This window comes from Ipomoea triloba, chromosome 15 (genome assembly GCF_003576645.1).
Source record: "Ipomoea triloba cultivar NCNSP0323 chromosome 15, ASM357664v1".
Classification (NCBI taxonomy): Eukaryota; Viridiplantae; Streptophyta; class Magnoliopsida; order Solanales; family Convolvulaceae; genus Ipomoea; species Ipomoea triloba.
In genome coordinates, this window is record NC_044930.1 from 15,665,078 (window position 1) to 15,684,102 (window position 19,025).

Below are 19,025 nucleotides of genomic sequence, written 5' to 3' on the forward strand. Positions count from 1 at the left end.
CGAAGATCGTTCGTGTTGAGGTCGACAATCATCTTCGTGTCTTCTTCACTTTTACGTAAATTTACTGTCGGCTTAAATTCTAGTGGTCTGGAAGTTGAGATTGACTAAGGACTCCCCTCGACGACGCCATCATCTGCTACTATTTGTTGGAAAAATAGCACTAAAATGGCATTTAAGTGGCCATTTTGTGGTACAATTTAAAGTGGGGTCCACAACCGATTTGGGTCGGGTCAAAGTGGATTCGGGTTCTTCGTAGTGAGACGAAGAGATCCGTATATTGTACGCTCAAAATGGATAATGGGTGAATGAGAAATTGGTTCTCAAAGTAAACCCATTTGAGATGGAATTTGAAGTGAGGAAAAGATTATGTAGCCTTGTCCCACATTGGTTTGGAAGGAGGATTTGCTCCACTATAAATACAAGAGGCTTTTTAAGGCTAATTGACTTGTATGACATAGAGGCTCTTTCTCGCGCGCAGGGGGAGTGCAAATCAAATCCCAAACTAAGCCTGAAAAGGCTTGACTCGTGTACGCCGGTACCTGTGGGCACGAACGAACAAGTTTTCCATCACAGAACAAGTTTGCCAGCACGATGTCTCGAAGCATGCACTACTTCACGTCTCGCGGCACGGGTGATGTCTCGATGGTTCGCAGACTGGACCATGTCTCGCACTGCGACTCTAGTGCCCTCTCGAACGCGACGTTTCACCTACTGTGTCCGTTAAAAAATGACTCTTGGTATTACGGAATTAAATTGATTAATTCCAATCATTATTTTCAGAGTTATTTTGTGAACAATGGACTTGGTAGTGGGTGTAAATGTTGGTTAGTGGCAGAATTAATATTCTGCTAGTGGGTGGAGGTTACTAATGGATTATCAATGCCATGATTAATGCTATGATCCACTCTCCTCTACTATATATTCGTAGGTGAGCAGCAGTTTTAGAAGACATGAAGAAAACACACAAAGTACACTGGTTTTTCTCCCTCAAAACACTGCTCATCATCCCTTCTAGCCACCTACGTTCATCCCACGTCCTAGTTCGCCGGATCCAAGTTTGTGTGCTCAAACGTAGGATCGTAGTACGTTTTATCCTGGGAAACCTAGACCGCAACGCTCCAGCACCCCGGGAGGCGGTAAATAAGATTTTAAGGATAGTGGCAACACGACTCGTGCTTCCAATCACCCGAGATCGTCCAGTTTTCATCCAAAGTTGTTTATCAGGTTTATTCAACCTTGTGTAGGTTTTATTTTCCTGTGTTATTATCCTTCGTGGATATTTCTGTTGTAATTTCCATTTTCTATTGAATTTCGAGAATCAATTTCCTTACACTATTTGGATCAGTGATCGGCCTTCAGTGGCTGGTTCAGGATTCCTAGCATGGTATGCAAATATTCTCAAACCTCACCTTTGGAATTCTACAAGAAAAAAGAAAACGCACATGGTGGAGTGAACGAGAAATGTTCGGAAAAAAAAAAAAGAAAAAAGAAATACCATTTAAAAACAATCCCTAAAATTATTTCCCTCCCCCCCAATTTAAAACAAAACATGCGCCAAAAAAGGTAAAAAAAAAAAAAAAAAAGTCTAGAATCCAATCTCAAAAGTCCAAAATAAAAAACCAATGGACATAATTTGTCCTAACATCCTCATTATAATAGCTGTCCTCATTTGAACGCAAATACATACACACACGCTACGTAAAATATATAGTGGAATATAGGTGCAATTGAGATAGAATGACTCTATTACAATGTAAGTATATGTTGTACAAAGAGTCAATGTCTCTCACAGGGGTTCGAACCTGAAATGAGAGAGCCGCAAAGGTGTCATTGAGCTACAAACTACTTGGCATTAATAATAACAATTAGTTCACCTTCCTAGACAATAGACACAAAGTGAGCTCGAGATTTTTTGCCTAGATAGAAAGTTTACTAGAACGTAGAAAATTAGAGTGTTCAACTAGTTGGTGGTGATATCTATTTATTGTATCGGAGCAGGGAACACAACTCCGTAATCTCATTAATAGGTCTAGCGTGGTAGTATGTGACTAGTAGCTCAAGTTGATCGTGACATATATTGAATATTGATGTGATATTTGGAGTAGTGGTGACCGAATAAACTGGTCTCTTAACTGTGCCTAATCTCAAATTCTCAATGACCAATTTCCTGATCACAGAGGTTAGGACGCACTTCGATGGGTTGAAATTTGTATTATTAGGCTAACCTTATCCCTACAACTTTCTCTCACTTTCAGAAATGGGTCCCACCTCCACATCATCCAATTTGCAAATCATTTACTATTCACACTACATCCCTAAAAATCCATTCAACTTTTAAAAGTGGGCCCTAATTTCACATCACTATAAAAAATTAATATATTTTTCTCAATAAAGAAAAGGAAAACAAAATACTTAAGGAAACAAAAAAAAAAAAAAAAAAAAAAAAAANGAAAAAAAAAAAAAAAAAAAAAAAAAAAAACAGTCATGTCGGGCAACGCCACTTGCAAGCTTGCTGCAGCAGCAAGCTTGCAAGTCTAGGTGGCGACATACACAATAAACAAATATATATTTATTTGGCCACCTCACCCAGCAAGTGGTTCACTTGCTGGGATGAGGCCAGCCTTATACTTGTAATCCAGTTCTATAACTCGTTACAATTTTTAGACTTTTTGTGACTCTTTTAAAATTTTATATCTCTCAACGACTATTAATTAAGGGACTAGATTTAAAAAATGTTGTAAATGGGATTGGAAAATGAAAATAGATACAGAGTAATTGAAATGTAAATCTCATATATTTTAAAATTAAATTCCGGAATGAAAAGCTTCGAATGTCATAAGAAATGAGAAAAAAAAAAAAAAAAAAAAGTAACCATGGTAGGTGACTATTTATCCTATATAATAAGTGTTGGTAGCCTAGATGGTTGAGAATTCCTGTGTGTTCTTTTCTGAGGACTAATACCTATTTACTCCTTTTGTCATTTGCCATAGTTTGTGGGGTTGAGGAGCTTTCTTTAGTTTGTGGGGTTGCCGGTGTGGGTTTTAGGAGCATATTGGTGACCATGAGCTACTTGGGTGTTGGAGTGAGCCCTGGAAATGTTCCAGTCTACCATGGCAGCAACCTGAAGGTGGTTGACAAGAGAGTAAGACTTGCAGAGCTGGTTTTGAGGTGTGTGATTTGTGGGTTAGCGATTGTTGGTGCTGTTCTTATAGGGACAGATAGTCAGGTTAGAGAGATCTTCTCCATTCGGAAGAAAGCTAAATTTACAGACATGAAAGCCCTAGTGTAAGCCCTTAATTCTCACTAATAAATTCTGCTGGGGTTTCATTTTTTACAGTCAAAATTAAAATTTTGGTGTGTGTATCATATACTTTTTGGATTTCAGGTTTTTGGTGATAGCCAATGGATTAGCTGCTGCCTACTCACTGGTTCAGGTTGTGAGGTGCACAGTGAGTATGATTAGAGGAAGTGTTCTCTTCAACAAACCCCTGGCTTGGGCTATCTTTTCTGGTGATCAGGTGATAAAAATTGTCTGTTTCTGAGCTATACTTTCATGTTATGTTTCAAGTCAAGGTATGATGTGTAGTTCTTGAGATATGATTATATAAAGTTGGTTTATTTTAGGCATCTTAGTTGTTTATATCTGTTTCCATATATATAGCTTTTAGATAAAAAGGGGAAAAAAGGGTTAAGAAAATTTTATAACTATATGATTTTCAGTGAGATGGGATTGGATTTTCTTGAATAAACTCTATGCAAGTGGACTCGGGCAGTGAGGACTTGGGTAATAGAATGGGAAAAGTACAGATTTAGGAGGGGATGTAATTTCTCTTCCCTTAGAAGAGGTTATGCTAGGATACTTATTTGAAACTGGTTGCAAATCCTATTTCTTTACCACAAGGCATTTGAGAGCCTTTGCTTCTTGAGTGCGAACAATTTGTATGAAGCTCTTGTGATACCAAATCCATTTGTTCTTTTACACAAAGTGCATATATGGTTGAATAGATATGAAGTGTTTGTTCAATTGGATTACTATGCCATATTGGTGTAAATCAAACTTTTTTTTTTCTTTGTGAGTTGATGGTTCTGAAAGAGGAATATGTTCTCTAACATAATACATCCCCCAAATTTGAAGCCTAGTTTAACCTGTAGTTTTACAACAGTTATATAATCTTGACTGACTTTTGAGTTCTGAGTTGTCTTAGCTCAACTGTCTTGAGTAAAGCAAATATATAACTTTGCGGGTGGGTAATGTGTTCTTGCATTTCACGCTCATGGACCAAGTTCCTTGTGGGTGAGGACCCGTATTATGCTGCATTAAGATTGCAGACAGGTCAAAGGCCAAATTCCACAGAAATAATTGTGACCCTCATAAATAAAAGGAAAGTGATAGGAGGCCCTTAGACGAGGTCGATTGTCCATCCTAAAGTGGCTCTCTCTAATTAGCTAGTTGGCAATTCAGGGGGTCTCGTGATTAGACAGCCAACTAATTGAACATCACCTCAAGTGAGAGTTATAGGGAGGGACGTGGAGAATTACTCTAAACAAAAACAGGTCTCTCATAAGTACTACACGCCAAATCTGAAGAAGCAGCTGGAGTGCATACCAACCAGTCATAAATGCACTGTGTGGTCCAACCAATGTTAGAACCTAGACGGCTAGACCTAGTAGCCAGTCTAGATCTTTTTACTGCTCAACCAAGTTGGTGGCAATCCAATCTTTCCTGTCCATAAGGCTATTAATTGAATTCTAAATGAGGAAATTCAGGAACCTTTTTTTTTTTTTCCTCTTTTCGTTACTTATGGTACCAGTTCTGATGCCAAACTCAGGAGATCAGCAATCATATGCCATTTAGTTCATAAAGCTTTAATTAGAAATTGTTGCCTTTTCTGTTAAGCTTAACCACACTTCGTTTACTACTTTACTTGTCTAGTAACAGTTAAAATCTAATCTTTGCATGCACAGCTGATGGCGTACTTGAGTTTGGGTGCTGTAGCAGCTGCAGCACAGTCTGCTGTGTATGCCAAGATAGGGCAGAGCGAACTGCAATGGATGAGGATATGTAACATGTACGGTAAGTTCTGTAACCAAGTCGGGGAAGGCATCGCAAGTTCACTCATTGTTAGCATTAGCATGATAATTCTCTCTGGTATCTCGGCTTTCAGTCTCTTCCGTTTGTATGGTGAAAATAAATCCAAGTGCAATGGAAGATGAAGAAAGACTAGATATATATATATATATGTAGTAGCTTAACTAGAAGATGTGTGACTTGGTAGCTTGCTTTTCCATGTATGTGAAACTTAATTGGGTGCTTTGGTTCTGTAAAATAAGAATGAAAATCCATGTTTTTTGCTTTTGTTGCATTACATGATCCATACGGGGTTATTTTTATTTGGTAATTGTATTCTGATCTGTGGAATCTTTGAATGGAAGAATTTACATAACAGGATACCTATACATTCTAATTGTACCGTTAAATTTCTGAGTAAAAATTGTGAAATTGAATAGAAAATATGCCATGTAAGAGTAATGCAATGTTTTTATATTCCATAATCCATATGAGAGAGAGAGAGAGAGAGAGAGAGAGAGAAAGAGAGAGAGATGCAGTAGTCTGTGTATCAGTGTATGTGTTTACAAGTCTGTTTGAATAGAAAATATGCCATGTAACACTTGGTTGTGTTTGCAGTATGCTAAAATTAGAACTACTTTCTGTTTACTCATATGTGATGTGTTAACAATCCAATATTTCATTGAACTTTGTGTTAACAACAAATTAACTTTACAGTTTTTCTTGAACAAAGAAATTAAAAACTAACTTTACTCTTTGCAGTTGTTTAATGTTTATAAATCTATCTATGTATCATAGCTTACTCCACTTTGTTTCAAAGACATGGCTAACATACCAGAGCAACCCTCACAATTCATAATTATTGGATAAAAAAAATCTAGCAGAACACTTATAGAATTAATACAAGTTATGGTCATTGTTTCTTTTCACATGTTTATTTTTAGGAATAAGGTTCAAATTAGCCACTGAACGTAATCTGGAAATGTAATTAGGTCACTGAATGAAAAAAAATACAATTAAGCCACTGAACACTCCAAATACATGCAATTTTACCAGATAGCAGGTTACCTTTCATTTCATCAGGTTACCTGCTTATGTGGATGGTGAATTGGCATTTTAAAATAAATTTTTAATAATAATGTCAAAATAAAAAATAAAAAATTAAATGACTGCTTCCTTGTTTTAAAAAAATAATTAAAAAATTAAAAATACAGTGTCGTGCTTGTTTGTTTGTTTGTTTTTTTTTTTTTTTAAATTAAAAGTTTAATTTTTAAAAAAAAATAATTAAAAAATTAAAAATACAATGCCTGCTTGTTTGTTTGTTTTTTTCTAAATTAAATTTTTAAATTTTTTATTTATTTTATTTCTATTTTTAACGTTATTATTATTAAAAAATTATTTTAAAATGTCAATTAATCATCCACATAAGCAGGTAACCTGATGAAATGAAATGTAACCTGCTATCTGGTGAAATTGGATGTATTTGGAGTGTTCAGTGGCCTAATTGCACTTTTTTTCGTTCAGTGACCTAATTGCACTTTGAGATTACGTTCAATGGCTAATTTGAACCCTTATTTTTATTATCACGTACTTATGTATCTCATTTATGTGTCAGTGTTTAGGTCAAGTTAAATTATATAACCAATATGAACTTTGGAATATTATATACCATTATTTGATTCACGTACGAGAATGTGTGAATTCTTTTTAGATAATATAAGACTTTATAGAAATGGCTTCATATTTAGTCACACTCATAGGTGTAGTCATGTCATCCGTAANCCCCCCCCCCTAAAATGTGAAATAGCCAAAACATTAACATCAATTGTTGGAAAAAATGACAAAAATGGCATTTTAAGTGGCCATTTTGTGGTATAAATATATGTAGGGTCCACTTTTGATTGGGTCGGGTCAAAGTAGATTCAGGTTCTTCGTAATGAGACGAAAAGATCGATATATTATACGCCCAAAATGGATAATAAGTGAATGAGAAATTGATTTTCAAAGCAGACCCATTTGAGATAGATTTTGTGTGGGAAAAGCTTCAAGTAAGCCTTTTGTTCCACATTGGTTGGGAAGAAAGATTTGATCCACTATATATACAAGGGTCTTTTGATGATTTGTTAACTTGTATAGCATAGATGCTCTGTCTTGCGCGCAAATCAAATCCCAAATCCGACCGTAGTGACTGTTCAGGTCAACTCAAAATACCAACTACCCTTATTTTTCTGGAAACATCAACTACATGTACCCCAAAACTACTTATCTACCTACTCATTGATGCAAGTTTCAAGTTTTGGTCAAGTTAATTTGTTTGGAAATGTTCAAATACTCAATGAAGAAATGTCCGACAATGCAAGAATCAAACCCTCAAACTTACGAAATACGAATGGCCAAACTGAACAAAACCAACAACCCCACATATTTCCGAATAACAAATTAACAATGCTTTGACTAGGAACAATAGATTAATGTTTTTTTTTTTTTTTTTTATAAAAAAAAAAAAAAAAAAGGAACAATAGATTAATGGAGAGAAATAACCGGAGTCACAAAGAACACAATGAAGCCTTGAATCTATCAAAATAATCATTATTACATATAACATGGTCGACACAACTGTATAGACTATAAAAAAAAGTACATTTTTAATATACTAAAAATATATTATTTGTGTGCGTAAAGTACATTATTTGAGTACTGAAAATACACTATTTTATATACTATCAAATAATATACATTCACTACACAAACAATATATTGTTAGTATATTAAAAATGTACCATATATTCATGGTCCATACAGCTATGTGGACCATGATCCACACAATAATTTGCCCTATTCAAAAACTCTAATTTCTATCTCATGTTTAGGGCGGTTAACGAACCGAACATAAACGAACGGAGGTTGTTCGTGTTCGTTTGTTAAGGATTTTGGAGGGTTCGCGTTCATGTTCATTTGTTAAGGTTTTTGAAAATCATGTTCATGTTTGTTTGTTAAGCGTTCGTTAGTGTTCTTTAATGATTGCGAACACGTTCACGAACGTGTTCGCAAACGTTAACGAACACATTCACAAACATGTTCATGAACACGTTCGTGAACAATTAATAACCAAGCGCATGCACATGTTCATGAACACATTTTGTTCGTGAACAATAAATAATCTACGTTCACGAACAATTATATATATATATATGTGTGTGTGTGTGTGTGTGTGTGTGTTTGTAAACATGTTTGCAAACATTATTAAACGAACATTAAACGAGCTTGTTCGCGAACACTTAGCAAACGAGCTTACCACTGTTCAGACTCTGTTCGTTTATTAATCGAGCTCTAAATTTTGTTTGTTAATGTTCGTTTACCTTAATAAATGAACATAAACAAACGTTTACCGAGCTCGAACACGAGTAGTTTGTCGAAAGCTTTGTTCACTAACAGCCATACTCATGTTGAATGGGAGGGCGGAGAGTAAAAAACCCAATATTTTATTAAAATAGTCAACTTCTAAAACTAGCGCAATGAGAGGCTTTAAATAACTTAAAAACTAGGGGTGGCAATTCGGTTCAATTTATCTGAATCGAACCAAACTGAATCGAACTGATCCGAACCAAACTAATAATACAAAACTGAACATTTCGGGATTCTTGTAAATCGAATGTTTTAGTAAAAACCAAATCGAACCGAACTTTGTTAGGTTTTAATAATAATAATAATAATAATAATAATAATAATAATAATAATAATAATAATCTATACTATATATAAAAACAAAATCCTCACTTTAAGCTTCTCGCCCAAAAGAGTCCTACAATATTTAGGATGCGATTATTTCCTATTTTCCTATTCGTTGTACAATTCTACATTACAATTCCTATCGTACTACAATTCTACATTACAATTCCTATAAAAACAAAATCCCCCTTTAAGCTTCTCGCCCAAAACAGTCCTACAATATTTAGGATGCGATTATTTCCTATTTTCCTATTCGTTGTACAATTCTACATTACAATTCCTATAGTACTACAATTTTATATTACAATTCCTATCATACTACTATTCTATCGTAATAAAATACAACCTTATATAAATCCCTAATCCTATATTGTGAACTTTAAAAGAGAAACGCAGTGCAATTATTCCATACCTCCCCACTGTCAAATCTGCAAATTATGTTGTTGCGCCTGTTTCCTTTCAATTCTACAAATCGAAAACAATTTTCTTCTTTCACTAATGGAGCCTGTTTTTGTCTTTGATTGATTCGTTGTTATTTGTCCCAGGAATATCAACATTTCCCCTGTATAAGCATTCTAGCTCAATACCCTTTCACCGTCTTCTGATAGGGTAATACACACTGGGCATACGCACGTACGGTAGGCGACCCGTAGCACTGCACCGACCTGAAATGCGTGATCCCGATCTCCCGACCTCCCGACCGTGGCAGGCCTGACAAGCTTTCCGAATCACTAACACGTGTACGGCCACAAGGCGCGAGTGGGGGTCGACAGTGCATGCGAACCACGTGTATTCCATGCCGGAGGTCCGGAATCCTATCCCTGAAGCCTCTCCTATAAATACCCGCATTTATGGAGGAGAGAGGACTTTTACCAACCCTCGATAACTAAAAGATCCGACTTCCGGCCTAATTTGGATCCCAAGCTCGCATCACTGTGAGGTGTTTACTTGAATAAGATTACGCGTACTTTATACTTCTTTCCTCCATATTTACCACATCGGTGCCCTTACAAAACAACTACTGCGAGAGCCTTTCAGCCAGAGAGAAAAAGCCTTTAAAATGGAAGCCCTTATCATCCATTTTCTTATTCAATATTGAATCTTTTGCTTAAGCTGTGTAAGCTCATTCAGTGGTTCACTTGTGACGGATTCTTATAAGATAAGGGGATGTCTTCTTTTCACTCAGGTTTTACCAAACAAAATGAGGTCATCGGCAAAGAAGCAATGAGACAGTCGTTGGCCTCCTCGCCCGACTTGACCTCTATGGATGTTATGTGTAATGGCTTGATTCTTGATTCATTCCAGAACAAGAATTTCACTCATTTGAATGAAAGAGTTTGATACCAATTCGTTGTTATTTGTCCCAGGAATATCAACATTCCGCAGTCAACCAACAGACAGTGGAGTGCCTACTCCATGACTCCCAGGTAATGTTTCCAAACAGCTTGATTTTATAACACCATTCCTGCAAAAGAAAAAACAGCATAGAATGATAACTATACTTATTAACAATTTTAGTATTAGGTATTACAAATTAATATATAATTTACATAATAATTAAATATAAAGTTATATTATAAACCCAATAATTTTGTAAAAGAATGTAGTATAATTGTATATATATTAGTGTAATATCTGTTCATAATTACTTTCTCAACCTAAGCACAAAAAGTCAACATTGTCTTCACTGAGACTCAAACCTATCCCCTTCCTTTTCCATATGGGAGTGCAACCGGGTGCCATTAGACCACAAGGTCTTGGCATTATGATAATTAAGCTAAACATTGATCGTTGAATTTATTTTTATAATAAATATAATTAAATTATTTCTCATTTTTCCACATTTATTTTAGTAACAATATAATTACATAAGTCATATTACATATCGATCTTTTTAAGATAATTGTTGACAAGCAAGTCATATATTATTTAATTAATTGAGTAATACTTTTGCACTAATCTTATAATCAAATAAATGTATACGTTCAATATTAGAATTATTTTATAATTTCATCTTTATTTTTATTATCTAAATATATAATAAAAAATTTATCCGTGCATCGCATTGGGTAATTGGACAATTATTTGCTCTAATTCAAGCCAGAAAAACATTAAAAAAAAACATAATCGATCCAACCAATGTCATCAATTGCGTTATATAATATTCGATGTTATAATTTATATAATTGTATATCGATCCAAATATTCTTAAAATATTATAACAAAATCCAATCCGTGCAACGCACGGGCGAAAATACTAGTAATAATAATAACAACAACAACAATAACAACAATAAATATAATAATAAATAAGTAAATCTAAGTCCCTTGATGCCTGCTCCATCTTTTAATTCCTATTCTCACTGGTATCTCTCTTAAATTTTTTATATTTCTTTATAGCTTGTTCTCTACTTTGCACTTTTGTTGTTTGCTGCAATTGTTCTTTGCCTCACAATTAGTACTTAGTAGTATGTTCGGACTTTGAATTGCTATTTTGTTATATAATGTTTAGATTTTGGATATGGATAATGTGATAGTACGTTCGGAAAATTAGGAAACGCTGAAATTTGGGGACTTAAATCGAACCGAATTAAATCCGAATCGAAACCGAACTGTTTCAAATCGAACCGAACGGTTTAAATTTTTTAAAATAAAAAAACTGAAACTGAAACCGAAAAAAAACTGAACCGAAGCCCGAAAGGCCCACCCCTACTAAAAACGACTTGAAATAGACCACAAATAATGCTAACAAAATAGATCTTAAACTAGACTAAGACATTGTTTGGCAAACCCAAAAAAAAATCTAGTAGTTGAAACTAAATATTGAAAGTGATAAATATCAAAAGAGAGTGTGGGAAGGTATTGGATCAAATGAGAACAAGTTATTAGGGGAGAAATAAGAACCAATTTTAGTTTTACATTTGCTAAAATTGGATGGATCTTATCAATTTTATTTATAAAAAAAACACGATGGCATTTTTGTAATTATTACAAATTTTACTATGCAAACTTGAACACTAAAATATGTAATTCTTAGACTTTCTTAGGTTTGAACATTTAATATTAACATTTTGCACATTTAGTATTAAAAGATTGCACTTACAAAAATGCGAAAGTGTGTTGCACTTAGGATTTCGATTTTAGAGTTTATGACTGAGTTTTTAGTTTTATTTGGTTTAGTGGTTCACTTTTTACTGCTTAAGATCTAAGTATCTAACGTTTACAGTTTATATTTAAAATTTAGTTTTTTCGTTGATTTTATAAAATTTACCAGATTTGCATATTTAGTTGTTAAAGATTGCATATTTAAGTATTCAAGTTTGCATAATAAAGTTGATGGTAACTACAGAAATGCCACCGCATTTTTTTAAAAATCTGATTAGATACGTCGAATTTTTACAAATATAAGACTAAGATTGGTTCTTATTTCTCTCCTATGATACTGTTCTCATAGGATCCTTAGCATACAAACATACATACATACATACACACACACACACACACACACAAGCATTTTGTAAGCGTGATGTGCAAAAATTCATACTCAATATTAAAATAATGATAAATATAAATAATTAAAAATTATATTTCAAGTTATATATACCCAAATAATATATGTATTATATACACACATGATTTACGATTCATAGAAATTTAAATAAAATATAATCAACAATAAAATTAATTGTATAATAATTTTAATAAAATGATAATTAAATAATTGGAAAAAACATATATGATAGATATAAGTGTATGATAATAATGATGGAGTTATCAATATTAGAATTAAATATCAACGGAATTATAACGGTGTAAGGGTAGTTTTGTCTAACAAAAATGTAGTAGGGACAATTTTGTCTAATAAAATTAAAGTGTACAACGTTTAAAGTAAAAATGTATACCTTTATTAGCATGCAAAAACAAATATAAATCAAGGATTTAATTTCGATTGAAACTTATTATGTTTTTATTTAGATTTAGATTTATATTAGATTAGATTAGATTTTAGATTTAGATTATATAATATTACATTTATTCGATTGTATTGAATTCTTAATTTCTTATTCTTATTGCCGTTATTTTAATTGGATGACTTCTTCTTTTTAAAAAAAAAAAAAAAGATAAATGGATGACTATGAATCAATTGAGCTGTACAATAATTAAGAAAAAGGAAACATTAAATAGAAATAAATAAAAGGAAACATTAAATAGAAATAAATAGGTGATTTTTTTATAGTTATACTGCAGTATATTTATTCATTATCTTACCTTTTTAAAAAAAAACGTTAATGACTCTTTACAAAGTAATATATGTTCTATACTTTGAACCCAAAGAATCAATATCACCAACAGAATTCGATGTTATGACCATCCATTTGAAATAGTAACAGATGTGTCATCACACTACATAATAGTTGACCTATTGCTTATAATAGTTTGTTAGATTGATAATTGATTTTAGAGGGCAATTCACTTTTTTATCTTCTCTTTTCCTTTTCATTCAATTAATGCAAGGCATACAATAAGAGTAATATTCCTTATGACCATACTTAACATTTTCTAAATTTTTAATAGGGAAAATGACATTGTTTACCCTCAAATTATACCATAATTGTTAACTTAGCCCTTAAATCAATTATTTTTATTGCCACTTTTCACCCTTTAATTGTTTCATTGCTGACTCTTTTCGCCAAACAGTCATGGAAATGATGGAACGCTCAATAAAGAAATGAGAATTTTTCTAAATTTAAAATTTGAGGGTTAAACTTGTAATTAATTTCTCTTAGCATAATTTAATTTCTCTAATCGATCATTGTAATTTTATACGATATCGTTGTATGCTATCTTGAATTATAAACAAAAGAAAAACAAAAAAGATGAAATAAATTAGTTTCGTATAGTATAAACTTGATTTAATAGGGCGTTTGGTTAGAGGGAAGAAATTAGGTAGGAAAAGAATTGCAATTCCATGGGAAAAGAATAATGCGGGAATAAAGTGGAAGTTTAAATTCCAGTGTTTGATTTGTAGGAATAAAATTACTGGAAATTTTAATTCCAATGTTTGGTATACATGGGAATTGAGAGGGAATAAGTAGTATAAAGTCCAAAACATCCATTGTTGTTGTTATTGTTATTGTTATTGTTATTGTTATTGTTATTATTATTATTATTATTATTATTATTTATAATTGACAAATTAATTTTCAAATTGTTAGAGTTGTTGCATATAAAGAATGTAAATTTTGAAGAGTTCTGCACATAAAGAATTCAAAGGAACATACACGAAAGTCGATGTATATAAATAATGCAAATTTTGAATAGTTGCATCAATTTTAGGTTAAAAAAGATAGGGATAATTTTGTCTCAAAACTATCTTTTTTCTTCCTAAATTCCATGGAATTAAAATCCCTGGGGGAGGGGGGAGGGGGGGGGGGGATGGGATTCTAATTCCATAAAAATGAGGGAATTACAATTCTATGGAATTACAATTTCCTCCAACCAAACGAATGAATTTTGTTACATGCGGAATTAGGTGGGAATTAAGTAGAATGGAATTGTAATTCCCTCCAACCAAACGCCCTGTAAGAGGTAGGTATGTCAAGTCACATATTTTCTTCATTGTCATATGAGATTAGTTGTCAAATTTTGTGAACTTTTTCACTATTTTTTTTTAGAGCAAATTGCCATTTTGGTCCACTGATTATAGGGGTCCTATTAATTTTCATCCACGACTTTCAAAAGTGTTAATTGCATACCATGACTTATCAATTTGTATCAATTTCGGTCACTCCGGCCAAATTCGCCGGAAAATTCAAAACCCTAAAATAATGAGGGTATTTTAGTCATTTCACATATGTTTTATTCTTCTCCGGCGTCTACTTCTTCTCCGGTGGACCTGCTCTGCGCCTCTGCTTCACCGGAGTACTTGTTATGCAAATCTTTATTATTATTATTATTATTATTATTATTATTATTATTATTATTTTGAAAGTAGCGATGAGCACAGAAAGGAATATTATTATTATTATTATTATTTTACTCAAGTAGCGACGGACCTGCTCTGTGCCTCTCCTTCCTCCACCACCTTTAATTTCATTCTCTCTCTCTCTCTCAGAGTTGCCCAATAAGTAATGTGATTAGAGATGGACACAGAAAGGAAGCTGATAGTAAAGGTTATAGAAGCCCGGAACTTGGTACCCAAAGACGGCCATAGCGCCTCCAGCCCTTACGTCGTTATCGATTTCTACAACTAGAGAAAGAAGACCCGAATCGTCCTTCGCGATTTCTACGGATGGTCAAGCTCAACACTAGTAATAAATATTTGTGCTTGGTTGCTTAAAGACACCGGAGAAGCAGAGTAGGTCCGCCGGAAAAGAAGAAGACGCCGGAGAAGAAGAAAACATATGTGAAATGACTAAAATACCCTCATTATTTTAGGGTTTTGAATTTTCCGGCGAATTTGGCCGGTATTTGGCCGGAGTGACCGAAATTGATACAAATTGAAAAGTCATGCTATGCAATTAACACTTTTGAAAGTCGTGGATGGAAATTAATTGGACCCCTATAGTCAGTGGACCAAAATAACAATTTGCTCTTTTTTTTATTTGGACAATAAACTACTAGTCAGTTGTGGGGAGGAAAATAAAATTAAAGTTAAATTACAAGTTTAACCTTATAATTTTAAGTTTAATAATTTTGTTTATTGAATACTCCACGAAGGTTTATGAAAAGAGTCAAAAATAATTAATAAAAGGTAAAAAGTGATTACAAAATGAATTCAAGAATTAACTCAATAATTATGATATAATTTAAGGACTAAGAGTGTGATTTCCGATTTGTAATAAATCTTAAATTTTATTCCAAAATGGTGGTTTTCCAAACTGAAACGCACGCAATTAATACATGTCTTTAATGGACGTTTCCCCGTTTTGCAGCATATCATTACAACTACTACAATGATACAGAAAAAGGAAACTTTGAAGAGAAAATAACAATAAAAATAAACTTACATAAAAGAGAATTCAATCCTAGGTTTTGGATCTCTTGACTTCTCTGTCTGTCTGTCTGTCTGTTTGTTTATTCCCACAGGGCCGGCGTTCTTCTGCCATCTTCATTCCCTTCCGGTTTCATACCCAAACTAAGGCGAAAATGGTAAAATCAATTCCTCTCTCTCTTTCTCCGAATTTCTGCAGTAAACTTTTTGTCTCCAGTTCAATTTTCCATTGGATTTGTAATTTGTTTCTTAATAATCTTTTCTTTTTAGCCATTCTTCAATCTATAAATATACTTGAAAAATTCTATGGTATTGATCGGTGCCGATTATCCTATAGTATGTCTGATTAGCCTCTATGATATTCAATACAATCTAAAAATATATTCGGTACAAATCGTCCTGATACTAATATAGTAATATCGGTAATTTTTTATTTTAAATTTATAAGACTATTCATCTAGGATAGTAGTAACACAGTTAGGAAAAGCAGATCACTTCTTTCTTGTTTTCTTTACTGTTGTTTGGGAGAGGAAAATTGATGTCGTGAATAATCTGAATACACCATTTCGAATTTTCAACTTTAATTTGTAACTTTTGTGACAAAGGTAAAATCGCATACTCTAGCGCCTCCAATTTAATTTGTAACTCCTTTTACTCTATGTTGATTGTCCAAATATTTGCGATTGCATGTAGGGCCATCACATTAATTTATTTGATTTTGGTTGGAATGGGGCCAGATTGTCATTGTGGAACTGGCTGACAATATTCGATATTCAGTGTTATTCTCTATTCCTTTACACAAATTATAAAGTATTTGGATAATCTCATCAAATTTAGTATACTTGGTAATTACAAGATTACAAATTCTATTTTGACTAATTATGAACAACGTAAGTTAGTGTACTTGTGGTCTTTTACTTACTAAGGTCCCCGAACAAGATTTATCCCGTCCACATTTTAGATTAATTATTAATGTTTTTCCCATTACTCGAATAATAAAATCTGTAAGTGTTTAAATTACACGTAAATTTTGTGAATATTTTATAATTTGTTTTGGTTAAATTAAAAACATGTAATCATATCAGGAATGAGTTTTTAGATTAATGATTATACGTTAATGGGTTTTGGTCAAAGTCTTTTAAAAATATATTGAGTTTTTTTTTTTTGAATAATTAAAATATAGGCATTGTGTTTAGTATGCGTCGGGGACATATTCTTTATTTTGATCACGATTTCGTTTGCTAGGTTTAGGGATAAAATCTTTCCCATCTCCACCTTGTAGAGCTAATCCAAGGATGGAGACCGGGAATTCTCCATCTCCGTAGATTATTTATTTATTTACTATTGTATATTCATACGTACTATATAAAAATTAAAAGTTAGAGATTTTAATTTGAATAAGGAGAAGGGTATGGTTCTTGCTTTCATCGGGGATTAAAAAAATTCCTCCACCCCATTGTATTTTTTTTTTTTTTTAAATTTCACCCCTATCCCATCACCCTTATTCATCAAGTTCTCACATGGTGTCTGATTGGGAGGATGGATTAGGGATAAAGGAATTGTAATTTCGTGGAAAAAAGAATAAGGTGAGAATAGAGTGAAAATTTAAATTCTATTGTTTGGTAAGGAGGAATAGAATTATTAAAAATTGAAAGAGAAGAAATGTTATAAAGACTAAAATATAATAATAATAATAATAATAATAATAATAATAATAATAATAATAATAATCAAGAGTAATTTTAATTTTGTCAATTTTCTCCTTTTTTTTTCTTTCCAATTTCATGAAATTGCAATTCCTTATAATCAAACAATAGAGTTTGATGACCAAAGAATGAAATTGTTCATTGTTTTAAATGTAATTAAGTTGTTAAAAAATGCACCTCTTATTTTACACCCGTAGTAGTATATTACTTGAAGCACATTGGGGTGGGTAAGGTTGGGAAATAACAGTAATATACTTTTGTGTCCAAATTGAGATTATTTGCATGGGTATTTAAACAAAGTTATGATTTGCTCTAATCTCTATGCAGGTAACCCAACCAAGTTAATTAGATAGCTAATTTTATTGATTATTGATTTTTTAATTTAAGTCGTTTCTTGTATTTTTATTTATTTTTTGTAAATTAAAAAAGAAGGAAAGTGATTATTTAATTTATTGAATTGTGCAGACAACCTCAAAACGGCTTGCAGACAGAAAAATAGCGAAGTTTGAGAAGAACATAACGAAGAGAGGGTTGAATCCTCTGTCATCGAGGAAGGGATTCGAGCCTACCCGTATTATTATCATCCTCTTTGTTGTCTTGGTCATTGCCTCCTGTAAGCTATAAGCTTTTCTTCCAATTTTATTTTTTCATAAATTTTATTTTTTCAATTTTCTAGGATTAATAAATTCTAGTTTGTCTTTGATGCAGTTGTTTTCCAGGTGGTGAGGCTGGCGCTCAGTGGTGGGGACTGAACAATAAGGGACTTCTCCTTTAGCTCAAGAATATGTACTCTCTAATTCACAACTATATAAACATATTTCAGTGCCTTTTGTAGCTTTGTTGCTCTAATTGGCAATTATTCCAACAATAAAAACAAATATAGTTTTATTTTATCTTAAGAAAATGTGTCAAACAAATCTCTGAGCTTATACATTTTATGAAATTAGGCTATTGAATTTAAAATGTCCACAATTATATTGAAATAGTTTCCCTTTCTTTTACTATGTTAGTTAGAATAAAAGATTGAAATGTTATTAACTCAAATTATGTTTGAAAATTTTTTTAAAAAAAATGTTCCAATTGTACGTATTTTAGTTGTTTAATTGTTCAATTGTATACATTTTGCTTATTTAATAATTTAACTAGCACTCCACCAATGCATAGAGAAAGTTTATTTTATCTAAGAGGGAAAATAGGCAAAATTTCATTGGTCAACTCCCTGGGCTTTATTTTATATATATATATATATATATATATATATATATATATATATATATACACACTAGTTTTTCTCGTGCATTGCGCGAATGAGATAATGCATGTTTATTTTTTAATAAATATTTCAAAGTATATATATCAATGCAAGATTATATATGAGATGTTCATGCATATGTAATTGAATGTTGAATTTGTTTATTTAAATCGATAATTCAAATTTATGAATGCAAGATAATATATGAGAAATTGATTATAACTGTCACGAAAATAAATGCTTACAATTTTGTAAAAACGCTAATCTAAATACTAA

The 19,025-nt window shown here is 32.5% G+C and overlaps 1 protein-coding gene across 1 annotated transcript; it reads left to right on the plus strand.

Moving 5' to 3' along the window:
• Window positions 1–2,926: 2,926 nt before the first annotated feature.
• Window positions 2,927–5,399, plus strand: LOC116007586 (CASP-like protein 2B1). The gene is made up of 3 exons (XM_031248301.1): window positions 2,927–3,285; window positions 3,386–3,518; window positions 4,966–5,399. Exons 1-3 carry the CDS (start codon window positions 3,062–3,064, stop codon window positions 5,212–5,214), a joined length of 606 nt encoding a protein of 201 aa, XP_031104161.1. The 5' UTR covers window positions 2,927–3,061; the 3' UTR covers window positions 5,215–5,399.
• The last annotated feature ends 13,626 nt before the right edge of the window (window positions 5,400–19,025 follow it).

Bases quoted from the DNA above. Each gene is read 5' to 3' on its own strand.
- LOC116007586 (XM_031248301.1), top strand. From the start codon at position 3,062: ATGAGCTACTTGGGTGTTGGAGTGAGCCCTGGAAATGTTCCAGTCTAC. The intron at 3,286-3,385 runs GTAAGCCCTTAA...TTTGGATTTCAG, and splicing joins ACAGACATGAAAGCCCTAGT to GTTTTTGGTGATAGCCAATG. The intron at 3,519-4,965 runs GTGATAAAAATT...TTGCATGCACAG, and splicing joins CTATCTTTTCTGGTGATCAG to CTGATGGCGTACTTGAGTTT.